Below are 19,142 nucleotides of genomic sequence, written 5' to 3' on the forward strand. Positions count from 1 at the left end.
TACTCTCTGTAGTTTCAGGCATCTCCTGGGGTCCATCCTCCAGCACCGGGGCCACTCTACATTTGGGCTTGTCTTGGAGATCGAGGTTGTGCCCGAGCCAGTGCCCGCAGTGTCACCTCCAGCCCTCCCACCTCCCACCCAGCGGCCCACACCAGTGCCCGGACCGTGCCTGCTCCTGCACCCGTGAGGACGCCCCTGCGAGGTCTCGCTGCTCAGGAGGGGACCGAGTCGTGACTGTGATTCCATCATCGGAGGCTGGGCTGTCTGGGGGTTCTGCCATCTCACATCTTACCAGCCACAGCGGCTGAGCTCCAGAAAGTACTGTCCCTGACTCAGTGGGCAGCCCTGGGCACTGTGCTGCCATTTACACTTCTGTGCCATCTTCTACTTCATAAAACAGCCCTGCCAAAGCAACTTAGTACTTCAACATACTCAACAAGTAAAATATCACAAAATCATGAATGAAAATAATCTTACTTTGAGCATTTGTGTCATTTCTAAAATGGTCCTTTTTCCTTTTTTTGGATGCATATTCTTGCTCCTCCTCGTTGAATATTTCTTCATCTTCACTATTTAACATACTGAAATAAAAATATATCCTATTAAAATATTTTTTCAGGGAGATCTTCATTTGGCTTTTCTTTTGTAAGAGAATACAATAAATATTTGGTCTGCCATTCAGGAGAACAAAATAAAAATCATGTTAAATTCGGAAAGTACTAGTTAATTTTCACAGACACAAAATTACAAAGGTAATGTCCGGCACATTTTTTTGTTTTGAAAAATCTGACGTGTATCCTGGTTCTTTTCAGAATGTTACACCCTAAAGAGACGAACACAAAGTTTTAGACTTTGCCAAGGATCTTGATATGCTCAGACAAGGTAGTGTCAAAATGCTTTATTAAAACAGAGATTATTTTTAGAAAACTATAAAAACCCTGGAAACAAGTTAGTGGCAGTATGATACCCAATGCAAATGACTTGCTGCATCCCTGATCCAGTGTTGAATAAAAACTCAACTTTATTTTTAAAGAGTTAACTGGGCCGGGCGCAGTGGCTCATGCCTGTAATCCTAGCACTCCGGGAGGCTGAGGTGCGTGGATCGTTTGAGCTCAGGAGTTCGAGATCAGCCTGAGCAAGAGCGAGACCCCGTCTCTACTAAAAATAGAAAGAAATTATATGGACAACTAAAAATAGATACAGAAAAAATTAGCTGGGCATGGTGGCGCATGGCTGTAGTCCCAGCTACTTGGGAGGCTGAGGCAGGAGGATCACTTGAGCCCAGGAGTTTGAGGTTGCTGTGAGCTAGGCTGACGCCACTGCACTCTAGCCTGAGCAATAAAGCAAGACTCTGTCTCAAAAAAAAAAAAAAAAAAAAGTTAACTGAAGTTAATTATTGCTGCACTGAACATTTTGTTAATCATCCACCAAATATGCTGTTAAGGCACTTAACTGAAACCAGGTGAAGTAAAACATTTTGTTTCCATTAAAATATACTTAATTAAAAGGTTTTCCAATATTTCTTTTTTTATGAAATAAGGAAATAGAATCATAAGGTAATAACTAAACAACTTGAACACCTTTTCTAAGAAAAAAAAAACACAAAAAACCATAAACAGATCCACATCCTCGAAACTAAAGATGTGCAAAATTTTTATTTTTCGACACACTGATAACAAGCTGCTGGCTGGGCCTTTGAGAATAATACTCAAAACCAAGGAACTAAAAGTGCTTATTGCCCTGTCACAGTCTGTTCAGCCTAACAAACATTGATTTATAGAAATGCCCCTATATTTTTAGAGACAGATATGATTTCAGAAGTCTTGCAAGGCTTTGCCCTGAAGGCAAATGCAACGTGTTAGTTCCCACATCAAAAGCTGCCTGGCCTCAGGAGGGCGTCTCAATGGTCAGTAGCAGCTGCTTTCCAAGGCCACTGCTGCAGTCCAGGCCTGTGGTTCTCACCCGCTTTGAAAGGCAAAGCAGGTCTTGCCTAGAGCCACGGGATGCCGGAGCTGATCAACAAAGACAGGCCGCCAGATGAGAGCTGATCATAAGATATGCTGCCCCAGCCGGCCCAGACGGAACCATGCGGTTACAGTAAATAGCATAAGGGACAGCGCACGTTGACTTCTGAAATCTCTGTTCTAATACACAATGACCAGAGCCAAGATGTCTCTGTTTTTGCTAAAGTGATAGCCTTATCATAAAACTTAGAAGTTTTCCCTAAGAAGATTTTATAACTCATTGTTCACCTAGATAGAGTTAGTTGAAGGATCTGTAGTAGCCTTTTAGAAGACTTTGACCCTAAACCAAGCTACCTATTATGTAAATCCCGTTGCCCTTGGCAACCGGAAACCTGTACCTGTGCTATAAGTATCTGTGTAAAACTTCAGTCTTGGTTGCATTTCTGCAGGAAGAGACGTAACCTTCCCGGTACCCTGCTTTATCTATCTTCATAAATCTTTACTTTATAAACTATATCTTTGGCTCTATGTATTATTTTCATTTCTGTTTCCTACTATTTTTTCATCCTTTGTGATGACCCCTGTCTGAGGGACCCAAACTTTTGCAGGGAGTGTAGCTAACTCCCTGCAACAGTTCTTTAACAAGAAAATTGTACACAAGCCCCTTTCCACTCACCAGTATTTACTTTTAATAAAAACATCTGAGTTTGCCAAGTGACTATTTCTGTCAGAACAGACTCAAACAGCACTGGCAGGAGGTGTAAACCATGGAGACAAGCAAAGGTGCATTTGAAAAAAATAAAGACGTCTTGTTTTGTGGCTCGCACTGAGTATGCACCAATGTGTGGGTTTGTTGTCAATGATTCAAATATTGAACGCAGAAGCTTTCGAATCTCAAAAGGCTTTCCTAACTAAATCACAACCATATCAAAGGAAAAGCAGAAATACATGGTTCTGCAGGAAGTGCCACAGAAATGAAAACAGGACGTGAAAGGAGAAGGACAGCCCGCTGAGCTCAGTCCAGTGAGACGGGCATCACTGGCACCCCAGCTGGCGTGCTTGAGGGGAGATGCCCGAGGACACGCTGAACCTGGCCCAGACCCTGCCCACAGGCGCTGGGGCAGGCTGGGGCGCTGCACATCTGGGCCCAGACTGTGTTGGCCGAAGCTCCCTGGGGGCACCCCCCACCCCCAGTGGACTCCGCAGGTGGGGCTGACCTGGGGGCAGGTGGGGCTGACCTGGGGGGCAGGTGGGGCTGACCTGGGGGCGGACACAGGGTGCAGAGAAGCTCAGAATTAGGCCTGGAGTCCCAGGCCCAGAGTTATCAAGGGAAAATGGCTACTTCAGAGAAACTGCTAACTTAGCTGCTATTTTTACAAAGTATTTTAGGTAGGGGAAAAAAGCCATACTGCCAGGTAAAGAAAACTGTGAAAGCAGCAAAGAGAAATTAGTGCTTCCAAAATTAAAATTCAACATACAAAAATGTTAATAAAATAGTTATTAATGTTGCACAAATCTTTCCATTTTGCACATATATAAACTACCAACTATATTTCATGGCAAACACTTCCTCCCTTTAACAACTTTGGTTTCAAGAGCAAGATAAACATCACTTACCCTGACTGAACAACAACAGAACATGCATAAAAATCTAATAAAAAACCAGGCCAAGAACTTCAATAGACATTTCTCCAAAGAAGATAATACAATGGCCAACACATTAAAGATGCTCAACATCACTAACTGGTAGGGAAATACAAATTAAACCCACAATGAGATACCACTCCACACCCATTACTGTGATAAACAGACGTAAATTCTGGTCTCTCCAGTTAGGCGGAAGGCCAGAGTCCACCCCGATACCAAAAAAAAAAAAGAAAAGAAAAGAAAAAGGTCTCGTGATTATTGACTGTGTTGCTGGTTACCTGCTAGCAGAGTGCAATGGGTGACTAATCACAGTGACCTAAGGCAGGTCCTAGGTCCAACAAAAAAAAAAAAGTCAATTTAACAAATACTGCCCAGCTATACAAAGTTAAATTTTACAATACTTATTCAAGTTATAAAAAATTATACTTTAACTAATGCCATCTACTTGCGTAAACCTACTTACTTTTTACTCGATTATTTAAAATAATTAATCAAATAAACCCGGAGGGTCTTTAAATAATCTCCTAACCTTAAAACTAAAAATTGTTGCCTAAAATGTCCCAAAGTGTATACGTTTAATGTTCCATATGGTACAATGGTAAAGGATATATACGTTGTCACAAAACCTGTGCTCAGGGCCACACTCTGAGCTCGGTAAAATTCCCTGCCGGAGAGCGTGCCGCTGGCCAGCTAACAAAGACTCACTAAATTTCAGTCTTTCGTGGCTGACTTTCTCGCTCTGGTCTGTAACATTACCAGGGTTACCATCAAGAAAACAAAAAACAACAAGTGTCGCCAAGGATGGGAGAGACCAGAGCCCTGTGCAGTGCTGGCGGGAGGGTAAGGCGGCACAGCCGCCGTGGGAAACAGCGTGGCAGCTCCTCAAAAATTAAATTTAGGATCCATGGTCCGGCACCTCCACTTCTGGGCACAGACCCAGAAGACGTGGGGCCAAGGACCGAGGCTTCCGTGCACCCGAGTTTGCAGCAGCGCCATCCACAACAGCGCAATGCACAAGCGACCTGCGCACCCAGCGGACGACGAACAAAACGCAGCAAATCCGACACAGGCGAAGAAATACCATCAGTCTGGAAAAGGAAGGAAACCCCGACACAGATACGGCAGGCCTGAACATGAGGACACGGTGGTGAGGGAGCGGGCCGCCTGAGGGCACACGCTGAGGACCCACTCGCAGGGTGGAGGACTCGGAGGCGCAGAGACGGAGCAGAGCGAGGGCGCCGGGGCTGGGAGGGGACGCGCCAGTCGCTTCACGGGGACACAGTTTCAGTCTGGGAAGACAGAGAGCCTGAGACGCATGGTGGTGACGGCTGCACAGTGGTGCCCATGGACCTCATGCCATGGAACCACACACTTAAAACTGGTCGCAGTGGTAAATTTTATGTTATGTGTATTCTACCACAATGGCCGGGAGCGGCAGGCTGGTCTTGTCCTGTTCGGGCTCAGACAGAGGGGGAGGAAGTGTTCAGACAAACAGCAGCACTCACAGCAGGGCAGGACTGCAGGAGGCACGGGGAGCCAGCTCTCCCAGCTCTCCCAGCTCTGCCCACTGTGGCAGCCCCCCAAGCCCCCGGCAGACACAGGCCTTCCCGAGCTCCTCCCCAGTCACCAAGAGGAGAGTGCAGACAAGAACCCACACAACAGCTCCAAAGAGAAATAGCCGAGCGCCAGCACAGAAAAGACTCCCATAATTAAACTCCAATTTCTCCAAACTGTAAACTGATGTTTTCCCGCGGACCTGGGGACGAGGTCTCGACTGGGGTTCTTCCTGGTGCAGTCCTGCCACACGCCTGCCACGGCCCATCCTGGGACCTGCCTGCAGGTCTGCAACGCGCAGGCGCAGCACGGCCCTAACTGCAGTCCTGTCAGACACACCACGAGAATCATCACCAGTAAGAAAACTGCCAAAAGTTGTGAACAATTTAAGTTTTAATAATTAAAAAGGCCTAAACATGATAATAAAAAGTCAAATACAAGGGTATAAAATGAAAGTCTCCCTTGCCAAGCCCACACCTGAATAAGCTAAATTTTTATCATTTCTGTTATTATTACACACTTGTTCTGGTTGCTCATTTTATAATTTCAAAAAATAGACACTGACCTCTGTATCGTGCATCACACCGGGCCAGACGCCCCTCGGCTTCAGCCGGCAGCTCACCCGCCACCAGCCGTCGGCTCCCGGCCACGTCCCCGTCCCCGTCAACTCCGCGTGCTGTGAGCAGCCCCAGCTGGGACGTGGCTTCTCTGCGCTTCCGGGTGACAGGGACGGTCGTGCTGTGATGCAGGGGCCCTGCCGATGGCCTGCATGCCCCCTGGCACCCAGTGTCACTGTTCCCTGTGTGGTCGGCCTGTCACAGCTGGCGGCCCCAGGCCTGGGGGGCAGAGGGACGCACACCACCTGCCCGGCCACCACCTGCCCGGCCACCACCGCCCAGACACCACCTGCCCGGCCACCACCGCCCAGACACCACTGCCCAGACACTACCTGCCCGGCCACCACCGCCCAGACACTACCTGCCCGGCCACCACCGCCCAGACACCACCGCCCGGCCACCACCTGCCCGGCCACCACTGCAAATCATCTCAATGATTTTTTGTGCATGTGAACAGAAAAAATGTAATTTCTTTAAAAAGATTCCTTCAAGACTCACTCTTACAAATGAAGAAATAAAGTTTATAATTTTTCCCTACCGAAAGGTTAAAAATCAAAGAGTTAAAGCAATGGCAGAGACAACGCTGTCGAAACACCTTGTGCACGTCAGGAAGAGACACTGCCCCCAGGAGCTGCGGCGCGGGAGCCAACAGCACCTTGCGGTGGAGACGCAGGCGCGGCCCACACGGCCCTCACGCCCTCCTGGGACCCTGCGCTCGCACACTCAGCATCTGGGACGAACTGTGAGGGATGGGAATTTTTGTACACTACTATTCAAAGTATAAACTGGTGCAAAATTTTGGAGGATAATATGGCAACACTAGAATTTTAAACATGCAATTTTTTTTTTGAGACAGAGTGTCACTTTGTTGCCCTGGCTAGAGTGAGTGCCGTGGCGTCAGCCTCGCTCACAGCAACCTCAAACTCCTGGGCTTAAGCGATCCTATTGCCTCAGCCTCCCGAGTAGCTGGGACTACAGGCATGCGCCACCAGGCCCAGCTAATTTTTTCTATATATATTTTTAGATGGCCAGATAATTTCTTTCTATTTTTCTAGTAGAGACGGGGTCTTGCTCAGGCTGGTCTCGAACTCCTGACCTCGAGCGATCCACCCGCCTCGGCCTCCCAGAGTGCTGGGATTACAGGCGTGAGCCACCGTGCCCGGCCAACATGCAATTCTATTGGGAACTTAGACATCATAAATATGCACACAAGTATGCAAAGAGATACAGGTAACCAGTGCTACACTGTTGGAAACAATAACAAACAGGAACTAACCAAAATGGTATCAGTGGAAGCTTCGGTAAACAAGCCATGGCATCATTAGTGAGAATGAGGTAAACCAACATGTACTGGCATAGAAACTTCCAAGAAATAAAAAGCAGGAAAAAGGACGAACACACAATGGCACCAGGAGCTCGCTGGAAGGGAAGAGGTGTATGACCTATGACCCTGTGGTCCCACTCTGGGCACAGACCCAGGACCCTGTGCACATGTGTGCAAGAAGATGCAAGTTCACGTGTCACCGCAGCTGACAGATCTCCAGCCTCCAGCTGCTCAGGCCAGAGCCCCAGTGTCACCTCCACCTGCACTGCACCCCACACAGCCCACCTGTGCGCGCCACCCCCCAAAAAACACACAGGGTTGAGACCCTTGTCCTCCTACCACCTCTGTCCTCCCCAAGCCACCGCGTCTCTCGGGGGTTAGTTAAGAGTCTTAGGAGCAGTTCCACTGATGGTCTGTTTCTAACACAACAGCCAGAATGATGCTGTGAAAACAGGAACCTGAGGAAATCACTCTTCTACTCAAAAACTGTTTTGAAGAGACAGGGAAGTTGGTGGCAGGGACCCAAGAGTCAGAGCAGAGCAAAGGAGTTTGAAATAGCACAGAGAGGAGGCAGCAGGGCAAACCTGGAAACATTCCAATTTGGACGGCAAACAATGTTCCATGAGGTGTAAATAAAAATAATGCAACAAAAAGGCTTAATAAAGTAAATGCAAAGGAGATACCCCAAGAAGCACCACTCCTAGGTGGAGCTCAACATGCTGTGTGTGACTACACACTCCCTTATCAAATGTCAGCTTCACAAAAGACAGTAACTTCTAGTGTGTCTCAACAGTGCTAACAGGTAACAGGTTCCTAATAACACTGAAATCTGAGGGGAAACCTTAGAAACTGTCAGACATATACAGTATCTAGACACTCTCCTTCAATACCTTTCCTTCATACAAACCACATGATTTCTGTCATCTGGCATAAACCTGCACAGCAGCAACGCTCCCATGGACAGAACATCAAGCCCCATTATTTACTGAACACCATTTCTTAGCACAAACCTCGGCGTGTCTGGCCGGCCTGTAACCCACTGTGCTCCTGTGCCCGGCTGCAGGCCGTGTGGCAGGCAGGCCTCGCCTCTCCCCGGCCCCTCTCCAGGCTGGGCACAGCCGGCCCACCTGCACCGCCCACCTGCTCTTGTGAAACACACGTCCTCAGGCAGGGTGCAAGACAGAGCCTCTGCGTGTCAAACCGTGCTCCGCGGTAAGACGCTGTGTGAGTCCTAACACATGACATCTTTCAAATGAAGACCTAAGCATTTAGAACAGGATTTAACATCTGCTCCATCATCATAAATCTCAATAACATCATGAATGTTGCTTCAAAGAGCAGCTGAATCAAGATGCAGAGTCCAAACTGGCCAGCTGCCCCCAGATCAGCCGTGTGGAATTAGTTTCTTCCCTACCTTCTGTGAACTTTTAATCCTGAAATGAGGTAAACAGAGGGACATTTAAAGGCCCTCCATGTTCATGCCCATTTACAAAGAAGAATATTAACACAGTCAGTTAGAATCTCGATTACCTGGAGTACTTTTAATATAGTACTTTTTCTATGTGTAGAAAGCCCACTTTAAGTCAAAGAATTGGGAGGAAGATAAGACCATTTAACAGTGATTTAAAATGGTGGTTACATACAGCATTATCCTTTTTATTAATTTTCAGTTTGAATTTAACTGGCTTCCCTTCCAGGGAAAGGAGGACGTGGGAGACGTCTGCTGTGGTACTAGGTCAGCAACAGCCTCTCCCCAGGTTTGGATTTGATCGTGGCAGGAACAGAGAGAAGTCGGAGGAAGACAGGGAGAAAAGGCAGACTGGCGAGGAGGGGGTCCCTGGACCCTCCCTGCACCCCACGGTGGGGACCACGTAGCACCTTTGGTCTCAGGAACCCTCCCTGCACCCCACGGTGGGCGCCACGTAGCGCCTTTGGTCTCAGGGACCCTCCCTGCACCCCACGGTGGGGACCATGTAGCACCTTTGGTCTCAGGAACCCTCCCTGCACCCCACGGTGGGGACCACGTAGCACCTTTGGTCTCAGGAACCCTCCCTGCACCCCACAGTGGGGACCACGTAGCACCTTTGGTCTCAGGAACCCTCCCTGCACCCCACAGTGGGGACCACGTAGCGCCTTTGGTCTCAGGGACCCTCCCTGCACCCCACGGTGGGGACCACGTAGCACCTTTGGTCTCAGGAACCCTCCCTGCACCCCACGGTGGGTGCCACGTAGCGCCTTTGGTCTCAGGGACCCTCCCTGCACCCCACGGTGGGGACCACGTAGCACCTTTGGTCTCAGGAACCCTCCCTGCACCCCACGGTGGGGACCACGTAGCACCTTTGGTCTCAGGAACCCTCCCTGCACCCCACAGTGGGGACCACGTAGCACCTTTGGTCTCAGGAACCCTCCCTGCACCCCACAGTGGGGACCACGTAGCGCCTTTGGTCTCAGGGACCCTCCCTGCACCCCACGGTGGGGACCACGTAGCACCTTTGGTCTCAGGAAGACACCTGGACCTTGCCCCTGGGTGAGCCACGTCTGCCAGCAGGGCTGGGTCTGCAGGGAAGGGCGGGGGAGGCAGAGGCCTGGGGGTTAATATTCTATGTGCATGTGGAAAAATCAATTCTCAGACATTTAAAATGTGGGAAAAGAATACATAAAAAAACAGAAATGCAGATTTCTTAATGTAAAAGTAATAGTAACATTGTATTTCAAGCACGATAGTTTTTTGTAAACTGACACTTTGTAACCTACTTCTCCATCCTAAAACAGTGACCCTAAGAATCTCCAAATCTAATAGTGGCCACTATTAAGCGTAAATGCGAGACAACTAACATTTCTAGATATACTCAACCACCTTTAATTTAAATAATTTGCTATAAAAATTGTAAGACAATAAAAAATATCTAGAAAATTTATAAATGTGTAACACATTAATTGTCTAATAGCAATAGAATAAGTAATTACAAACCTTAAGTAAATTTTACAGCGATCAGTATTAAATAAATCTCAGAATGGCAGAGAGTTGCCACCATGTAAGTTTAACAAATGTGTTATCTTCATTACAACTAAAACATAAAATTAATTTGTTTCAAATACTTTGAAACCAGTCTCTGGTATAAAGCTACTGAACCTCTGTCAGTAAAACATATGGCCCGTGAAACACACAGTTGATAATTATCCAAGTGTCAAATAAGAATATACAATAAAATCAATGACCAGACTCAGGATATTCCAGAGGGAAGGGTCTCGAGACCTTCCTTACCGTCCAAATCCTGTAGAGATTTCAGTTTTCACCCCATAGCCACCTACTCTGCTGCTGTGCTCATGTAATCTCTGGTTTTTATCTGGAATCGTGGCCACACAGGAGACAGACTACAACTCCAGCCTCCACACAGCTACCGCGCTAGTCGAGGAGGTGTGGGCGACATTATGCGCAACTTCTGGGCTGTGCCAGGGTAAGTCTCACCTACCCTACGGCCGGGATGCAGACGTGGTGGGTGACACACCCCCTGGACCGTGTGGATGACGGCATAGCAACAGGACATGACCAGCAAACTCACTATACCCATTCAGGCTTTCACGGGAGAAAAATAAATTTCTATCTTGTATGAGCCACCATTATGACGTCTCTGACACAAGCCACAAGCCTGTATCTTCTAATTTCCTCAAGTTCCTCAGCTATAATGATACCTATCTGATTATTGTGAGGACTAAATATTTTAAATAAAAAAAAGAAAGGAGCATCTACATGTAGATATTAGACAACCCACCAGCCTCATTCTTTAGCTAAATAACTTGTTTCTTCACACCAGCCTTCCAGGTGGGCAAGTCTCAAACCACAACTTATGGAGCTTTGCAAGGACTTGAAAAACAGATAAGGCCATAAATGACAGGGTTCTGCTTAGCTGTGACTCACATGTTGTGACTGATGTTACACTGGTCACTCTCCCTTCCAAGTTCCCGACTGCAGGAATCACATCTCTTCCAGCCGTCTTCTGTTTTAATCCAACTCCATCCAGGAGATCTCCAGTCCTGACCCAGAAATGGCATAGTTTTCCTACAAAAAAACAGTCATGTTAAAAAGTATATATAATTAACAGAAGTTTCTTTTCATTTAGAACATTTATTCACTGATTTTAAAGACTGAAGTTCTTATTTAACATCTAAGTCTGCTTATCACCTGAGGCTGGCCAGACATTAGCGACAGAAAAGATAACACAGTACCTTGGTGGTGCTGAAGTGGTAAGAGGGGGTGAGTACAGGTGGGCTGCTGGCCCAGAACTGCACATGTCACGAAAGGTTTGCCAGGGCGACACCAAGCTCATACCTGAAGACCAAGCAGCAGGCAGGGAGCGGGCCGGAGCAGGGACCGTATTCCACACAGAGTGCACCGTCACTGCCAGAAGTAGAAGTGCCCTAACATGGCAGGTGTTCACACTCCGCACCTCTAAGTACTTCCTGGTTGAAGCTTAGAACAGAAGAGAGGCAGTGGGGAGTGGCTACATCGGGAATGGAGACGTCATTGAGGCCAATCAAGTCCAAGGAACTGGACTTCACTCTGAGGACAACAGGGGCCAAGAAGAGGCCTGCTGCAGGGAAGTGACAAAGAACTCAGGGTCACGCCCAGGGAAAAAATGGGGTGTGACTGCAGGAGGAAAGAGCTGGGCCTGGCGGCCACTGGGAACAAACAGAGGTGGTAGGAATACTTAGGAGGAAGAGTCGGACAGCACGGAAGACTGGCTGGATGTGCGAGGAGACGTCACACAGCCATCCAGATTTGGGTTGTGGTACCCGGTTTTGAGATAAGGCATATGAACACCAGGGTTTTGCTGCAGGGAAGAGGTTAAGAGACGTTGATTTCAGCTTTGGACATGCTTGTTACGTTTGACATATCGGACTCTGGGAATAAAGACTGTAACTTAAAAAATGATGCAACAGACATCATTACCTCTGTGAAGTTTGCAACTCGAGAGCGAGACCGTGAACTTGAGTTCTCCCCACTGACGGGCACTCCCTTCCTCTTGGTCAGTGGTTTCAGTATCACTGCACACTAACGTCACAATCTGGGCAGCTTTTAAAAGGTACAAGTTCTTAGCCCCATCTCAGACCAAGTAAATATGAATACTAGGGATGAGGGCTAAGTTCAAGTATTTTTTAAAGGTCCACAGGTGACTCTCATACACAGGGAGGGTAGAACGGCCTTAGATCTGCATGTTGCTCGTTCAAATGTACCTGCCCAGAAAGGCTTCCCTGACGCCTGTCCAAACAGCTCCCTTTGGCGGCCTCTGCACCCCCCACAAATCTCTCTGCGGCACCTACTGCCTCCAGAGTAGTAAAGGCTGCCCGAAATTTCTGATGTGTTTGCTATCTGTTTTCCTCCAAGACAATGCGACGTCTTACTCAGCTCTCTATCCCAATTACCTTGAACAATAGCAGCTCAATAAATATTTACGTATTTAATGAACCAAGCAATTGATAGATCCATGGCTCACAAGAAAGGCTGGAGAGAAATACAAGGAAATCATCAGCATTTACCATAGATAGTAATGAAAGCCACAGAAACAATATCACAGCATGTGTAGACTGACAAATCAAGACAGCCAAGGAGCAAACCCTAGGAAACACCAAAATTTACGGGACCAGGGGATGAAGATGCACTCAGGAAAAAAACTGAAAAAGCAGAGCCAAAGATAGAGGGGAAAGTAGAAGTCAAGGCAAAAATGTATTTTAACAAAGAAATGACTGAAAGGAAAACGTTGTAAAGAAGCCAAGCACAGCTGGTAAGAACTGAAAAGCAGACACTGAATTTAGCTACAGGAAGGTAGCTGAAGCCTCCAGCAAACAGTTTTAGTAATGTGTCCCTGTCAATCCAAGTAGACTTGGAACCTCTCCTTATGCAGAATATTTACATCACACAGAGCACATGAAAGTGTCCAAACAACGGCTCCCAACTATATTTAGCGTAACAAAAAGCAGGCTGTCAAATAGGCATTTACTACCTTACAAGAGACAAAAAAAAAAAGGAAATTACATGGCCTTCAACAATATTTCTATTCCTGGTTCAACTACAAATGCTTCATTCCTGATGTGTATGAAATGTATGATGAAGTCATTTTTCTTTACACCAAGAGGAACTCAAAATCTTCCCCATTTGAACACATTTTTCTCAGTCACATGTTAATTAAAATTCTTGCTTTATAACATACTTCAAAAATATTCCTTAAATCTCAGCACTATTTTGATAAGCCTTGTCTCACAGACCTGCTTCGCAACTACTGAACATCCTAAAATGCAAAAGCCACCACCACGTACTCAGAAAGTGTCAGTCCAGAGTCACCTAAGACTGTCTCCAATAGCATATGTCTGACTTTCTGATTTCAAGAACATTCAGAGACAGGCCAGAGAACATTTCCACCAAAGGTGGCAAGGACCACAACGTAGCAGATGACTACTTTCAATAGCAACTTCAGTCTCACAAAAAACATCCAAGAGAAAAACAGTTGTTACGACTATCTCTGATAATTGCCAAAGTACCTCTCAATATCATGTTGAAACTGTGGATTCAAAAATCTGTGTTTAAAAAAAAAAAATCCAATGGTAACCCTGAAAAATATTGCTGATAGACCAAATACAGGATTACTTCAATGACAAACATTTGACTAAATGTTATTATGCTAGTTGTCCCTGACTTCAAGGGTGTACCATCTGGCTAAGTAACTAAAAAAAAAAAAAAAAAAAAAAAAAAAAAAACAAAACAGCAGTAAAACAAATGAAAACACACAAAAAACTCCATTACATGTAATATGAAGTTTGTGTTTATGTGCAGATAATGTGTGCGCAAATATACATACACACACACAATGCTGTAACGTGAGTACTGAAAGAGTGGTAAAGAGAGAATAACTAAAAGAAATTATAAAAGAATAACTAAAAGAAAAAAAGCAAATCAGCTAGGAAAGCTCTGAGGAGAAAGCAGGACATGAGCTTGGCCTTAAAGCACGGTTAGACCTTCAGTAAGAGGAGAGTTAAGGAAAAACATACCCATCACCGGCATGGTTGGTGGATAAGTGTAACGGCAGAAATGCTTATGACACATTTGAGAAAGATAAGCACAACATGTTGGTTAACATGGAGAAATTTCACGGGAGAATTGGCAGGTAAGCTGGAAAGGTGACTAGAAGCCTGATCGTTGCAGACTTTGAATATCAAAGGTGTTTGGACCAGATGTTCTAAGAAATTACAAGTTTTTAAGCAACGTATCAACATGAGCAGTGTTGTTTTGAGAATAATAATTTTCTAGGGCCTGTAGGATAGATCAAATGGGAGAATGGAGACAGACAAAAACAACCAAGCATAAGAAACACCTTGCCAACAGACCCATATCTAGATGACTGTTCTGTGCACATCCCTGCATCGTCAGCTAACAATGTATTTCAAACCCAATGACAGACAAACATCGTACTTACCTATTTAGACACTATGCCCACTCATCATTTAATACACTTATCTTCTGCTTTCTCAAACAATCTATTTACATGAAGTAAAGAGCCAGCTTGGAGTTTCCAATAATATAACCAACTCTTTTACAATTACCAAAACTCTACAGAAAGTTCATTTTAACAACTTATTGAGAAATGAACATATTAGGTTATTAAGTATGCAATGTCCGATTTCCTTAAGTACTAAGTTTGACAATTGATATCTCCGATGTTTCACTTTGACACTTTTTGTTTTATTTTTTATTGTGAAGGTACATCCTCATTCTTTAAAATGCATGGTTTGGCTGGTGATTATCTTTCAATTTTTTTTTTAGAGCAATTCTTGTAAAACTATGGATAAGTCAAAAATTCATGTTATTTCTGAATATGAGTTCTGTTGTGGAACTAATGCAGCACAGACAGCTTGAAATAACGACGAAGTGTTTGGGAACAATGTGGTTAATGAACGCACAGCACGTGGACAGTTGGAGAAGTCCTACTCTGGTGATTTTAATCTTTAAAATGAGCCATGTGGGTGACCCGAGACCATGGTGGATAATGATAAGCTGAAAGCTGTAGTGGAAGTGAATCCATCTCAACCTACGCATTAATTAGCAAGAAGGTTTGACGTTACTATTCCACCAATATTGGACCATTTGAAACAAATCAGCATGGTAAAAAAAGCTGGATAGATGGGTACCACTTGAATTAAATGAGCATCAGAAGGGAAATCATCTCGAAGCTTGCCATTCTGTGCTGTCACAACATAAAGGCAAACCATTTCTACACCATGTTGTTACCTGTGATGAAAAATGGATTCTTTTTGACAATCGCAAGTGTTCAACACAATGGTTGGATAAAGATGAACTGCCAAAACACAGTCCAAAACCGAATACTCATCACAAAAAGCTAATGGTTTCTGTTTGGTGGTCTAGCGCTGGTATTATCCACTGTGGCTTCATGAAACCTGGTGGATGAATTACAGCTGATGTCTACTGCAACCAATTGTATGAAATAACGAGGATGCTTGCAATTAAGCACCCAAGATTGGTCAACAGAGACAGGACAATCCTCTTGCAAGACCACATCACAAAAAACAATGCTGCTCAAACTACAGAAGCTGCACTTGGAAACTCTCTGTCATCCACCATATTCACCAGACCTTGCACCGACTGACTACCACTTCTTCCAGGCTTTGGACCATTTTTTGCAAGGAAAAATATTCAATTCTCAACAAGCTGTGGAAAATGCCTTTTGCAATTTCATTGCCACTCGCTCTCCAGGCTCCTTCACTTGCTGGCATAAGCAAACTACCATTAAGATGGCAAAACCGTGTTGACGGTTTAGGTGCACACTTTAATTGTACTGCTTCTTGTTTGATATAATAAATTTTGATTCAAAATCAGACATTTCATATTTAATAACCCAATAGTTTAGTCTGAATATTTCAGCTGCTAAATTTAATTTTTTAAGAAAGGAGTGAAATGTAGCTAATGGACAATGGAAATAAAAAACAGGCCGGGCGCAGTGGCTCACGCCTGTAATCCTAACACTCTGGGAGGCCGAGGTGGGTGGATCGCTCGAGGTCAGGTGTTCGAGACCAGCCTGAGCAAGAGGGAGACCCCGTCTCTACTAAAAAAAATAGAAAGAAATTAGCTGGCCAACTATAATATATACATATAGAAAAAATTAGCCGGGCATGGTGGCGCATGCCTGTAGTCCCAGCTACTCGGGAGGCTGAGGCAGGAGGATCGCTTAAGCCCAGGAGTTTGAGGTTGCTGTGAGCTACGCTGATGCCACGGCACTCACTCTAGCCCGGGCAACGGATCAAGACTCTGTCTCAAAAAAAAAATAAAAAATAAGAAAACCAGCCCATGCCCAAGTTTTTATTTTCAACACAGAGCAAAAGATTTGATTCTCTGTAGATGTGTGTGTTTCATAGATCTGCCATGGCATGCTCCTTGGATCACAATAAAGTTTAATTTTAAAGTATAATCTATACAGTTCACAAACTAAAGCACAAACTCTGGAAGCAGATTAAAAACCAGCCATTAGAAAACAGCAAACAGAAAAAAACAAACAAACAAAAACCAAAGAAAAGCTGCCATTTAAAAGTTGCCTGGACCTTGAGTTTTCAAAAGTAGTTCCAATCTGAGGCTTCTGATGTTGTAAATCAGTGATACTAAACTTTTAGAACAAGGATGGCCCAGCACTTTTCATGGGAATTTATCTGTTCGATTAAAAAAACATGAATGGCTCAGGCTTTATAAATTTCTTTTAATTACAATTACCTTTGAGAATTTCCAAATACAAAAATAAAAACTAGAAAATACCGCTGAAAATTATTAAATGTATAACAGCAAGTACTCAGAGCATCTTGGCTATTACATAGCTTGTATAATTTGCAATATTTAAGCACATCTTATACCAACTTATTTCAGACAGCTAATGAGGCTGAACTGTTTTAAATCTTCCCTTAATCTCTATTTCATGTGGCAGGACTTGGGGATGGGGTACTTTAGTAGAACAAGACTTCATGAAGTTCACCTGCCGGTAAAAATTCCTGGCATGAGACAATCAGAACTAACCAAAAAACATGTTCCCTTCAACAAGCATAATTTTTTCCTGAACTAATGATATAATAATAACAAACATTTATTAGAATTTAGTATAAGTTAGGTATTACTCTAAACAATCTACATGTATTACCTCATTTAGTTTTCACACTAGCTTCCAAGGTAGGAAATGTTATTATCCTCATTTTACAATTCTCTATTTTACGGATGCGGGCACTGAGGCAGGTGTCTGGTGGAGCTGAGATTCAAAATAATGGTTTTATTCTTTATTTCCATGCTCTTAACCACCTTATGTTTGTAACAGCAGTTCCTGAATACCCTATTAAGACAACTGCCACTTAATTACAAGGTCTTCATTTTTACATTCTTATATTACATATAATAATAGAATCTAAAGTAATGATGGATCCAAATATAAAAGCAGTAACGAAAACAAGAAACAGAACTCTAGTCCATTTTAAAAGACATGTATTTTGCTATTTGTTTTTAAGTTAGATGAAAAGGAAATCAATAACCAGTAATTACACCAGTTATTATCTTCAAAAACAATAAAAGCTTTAAGTGTAAAGCAAGAGCCATACATAAACAAAAGCAAGTTATAATGAAAATAAGAGCAAGGCAGTTTCATATGCAGAGAAAAAAGTTGGCAAAATACTTTATTTTCCACCTTATTTCTTATTTTTCATCATAAATTTTGAGAAAATAGTTTCCAATGTTCTGGGACAAGAAAGAATGGTATCTTCAATGTGAAAAGCATTTAAATTTTTCTTTATTACGCTCTTTTCCCTACAATGTTTCAAACTCACTTATGGTCAAACGCTGTATGGTCAAACGTGAATATGGCTTTTAAGCCTGGATCCAAAGAAGACATCAAAAAATGGCAAACTAAAAGCTGAGAGTCAGAAATGGGATTTACTCTAAGAAAGCCTGAGAGGGAATCATAGATGCTTCACGGAAAAGGATGATACGCGAAGAAGAGGGGAACATGGAAGAGAAAGGCGTTTTTCTGAGGAGGCCCGGCTGCTAAGCATGTGGAGGAGGAAAAAGAGCTCTACAAGAAAACAAACTGTTCTCTCCATTACGGTTTTCAAGATGAGTTTCACTAGCCGCAAGGATAGAGATGGACTCTAACTGCAAGGAAGGTCAAAGCAGCTTACTGTACGGAAAGGATGCAAAATTCCCAAGTGCCACCTACCAGGAAAGCCAGGCAGGCAACTGGAGAGATGAGGCTGCGCCCGAGCTGCACACACGGAGCAAACGCAGGAAGGCTGAGCAGCAGACGAGGCACAGCGTGGCCGAGGGGAGCCGGTCGCGCCCAGGCCGCGTTCCCAGGAGAAAGCGGCGCGGGAATGGGCTGAGGATGCGGAGAGGAAACCACGGCCCAGGGGGCGGACGCCCGCGGGAGGAGGCCCGAGCGCCGCCGAGACGGAGGCGGACACGCCAGGGAGCACTGCGGGCCCCACCGAAGCGGGGGCTGGCGGGAGGGCCCAGGAGGCTGCAGCGAGGACAGCCGGGAAGGTGGGCGGTGGGTGAAGTCCACTGAGACCCAGCGTGCACCGGAGAGGACCTAGTCCCCGCCCCGCGTCCCCGCCCGGCGCCCACGGCCTTGAGTACCACCTGGCGCGCCCGCGACGCCCAGCACCGCCCCCCGTCCCCGCCCGGCGCCCACGGCCTTGAGTACCACCTGGCGCGCCCGCGACCCCCAGCACCGCCCCCCGTCCCCGCCCGGCGCCCACGGCCTTGAGTACCACCTGGCGCGCCCGCGACCCCCAGCACCGCCCCCGGTGCCTGCCCCGCGCACCCCCGACCTGAGTCCGCACCTGACCGCTAAGCGTCCGGGATTATTGCCGGAAGTCGCCTGCCGCCTCCAGGCGCACCGCGGAGAAGCCCCGCCCTCAGCCGCGCTGATTGGCCGGTGCGGCTTCAGGTGGCGGTGTGGCTACCCGGTCCGGGGGGAGGGGAGCCGGCGCGGGGCGCGG

The 19,142-nt window shown here is 45.6% G+C and overlaps 1 protein-coding gene across 5 annotated transcripts in view; it reads right to left on the reverse strand.

The window, feature by feature from the left end:
* FBXO25 (F-box protein 25) overlaps positions 1-19,073 on the reverse strand; it is a 37,598-nt gene extending 18,525 nt beyond the window's left edge. The window contains exons 1-3 of one of the 5 annotated variants that reach the window (XM_045535928.1): positions 18,984-19,073; positions 11,026-11,166; positions 478-581 (exon numbers count right to left, since the gene is read on the reverse strand). In XM_045535928.1, coding sequence (XP_045391884.1) covers positions 478-581; positions 11,026-11,159 — 238 coding nt within the window. In that variant the 5' untranslated portion in view covers positions 11,160-11,166; positions 18,984-19,073. Of the gene's footprint in view, positions 1-477; positions 582-11,025; positions 11,167-11,436; positions 11,681-18,358; positions 18,671-18,971 lie in introns of those variants that run through there. The other 4 variants (XM_045535931.1, XM_045535930.1, XM_045535927.1 and 1 more) reach the window with 4 other exon arrangements.
* Positions 19,074-19,142: the final 69 nt, after the last annotated feature.

This window comes from Lemur catta, chromosome 22, assembly GCF_020740605.2.
Source record: "Lemur catta isolate mLemCat1 chromosome 22, mLemCat1.pri, whole genome shotgun sequence".
Classification (NCBI taxonomy): Eukaryota; Metazoa; Chordata; class Mammalia; order Primates; family Lemuridae; genus Lemur; species Lemur catta.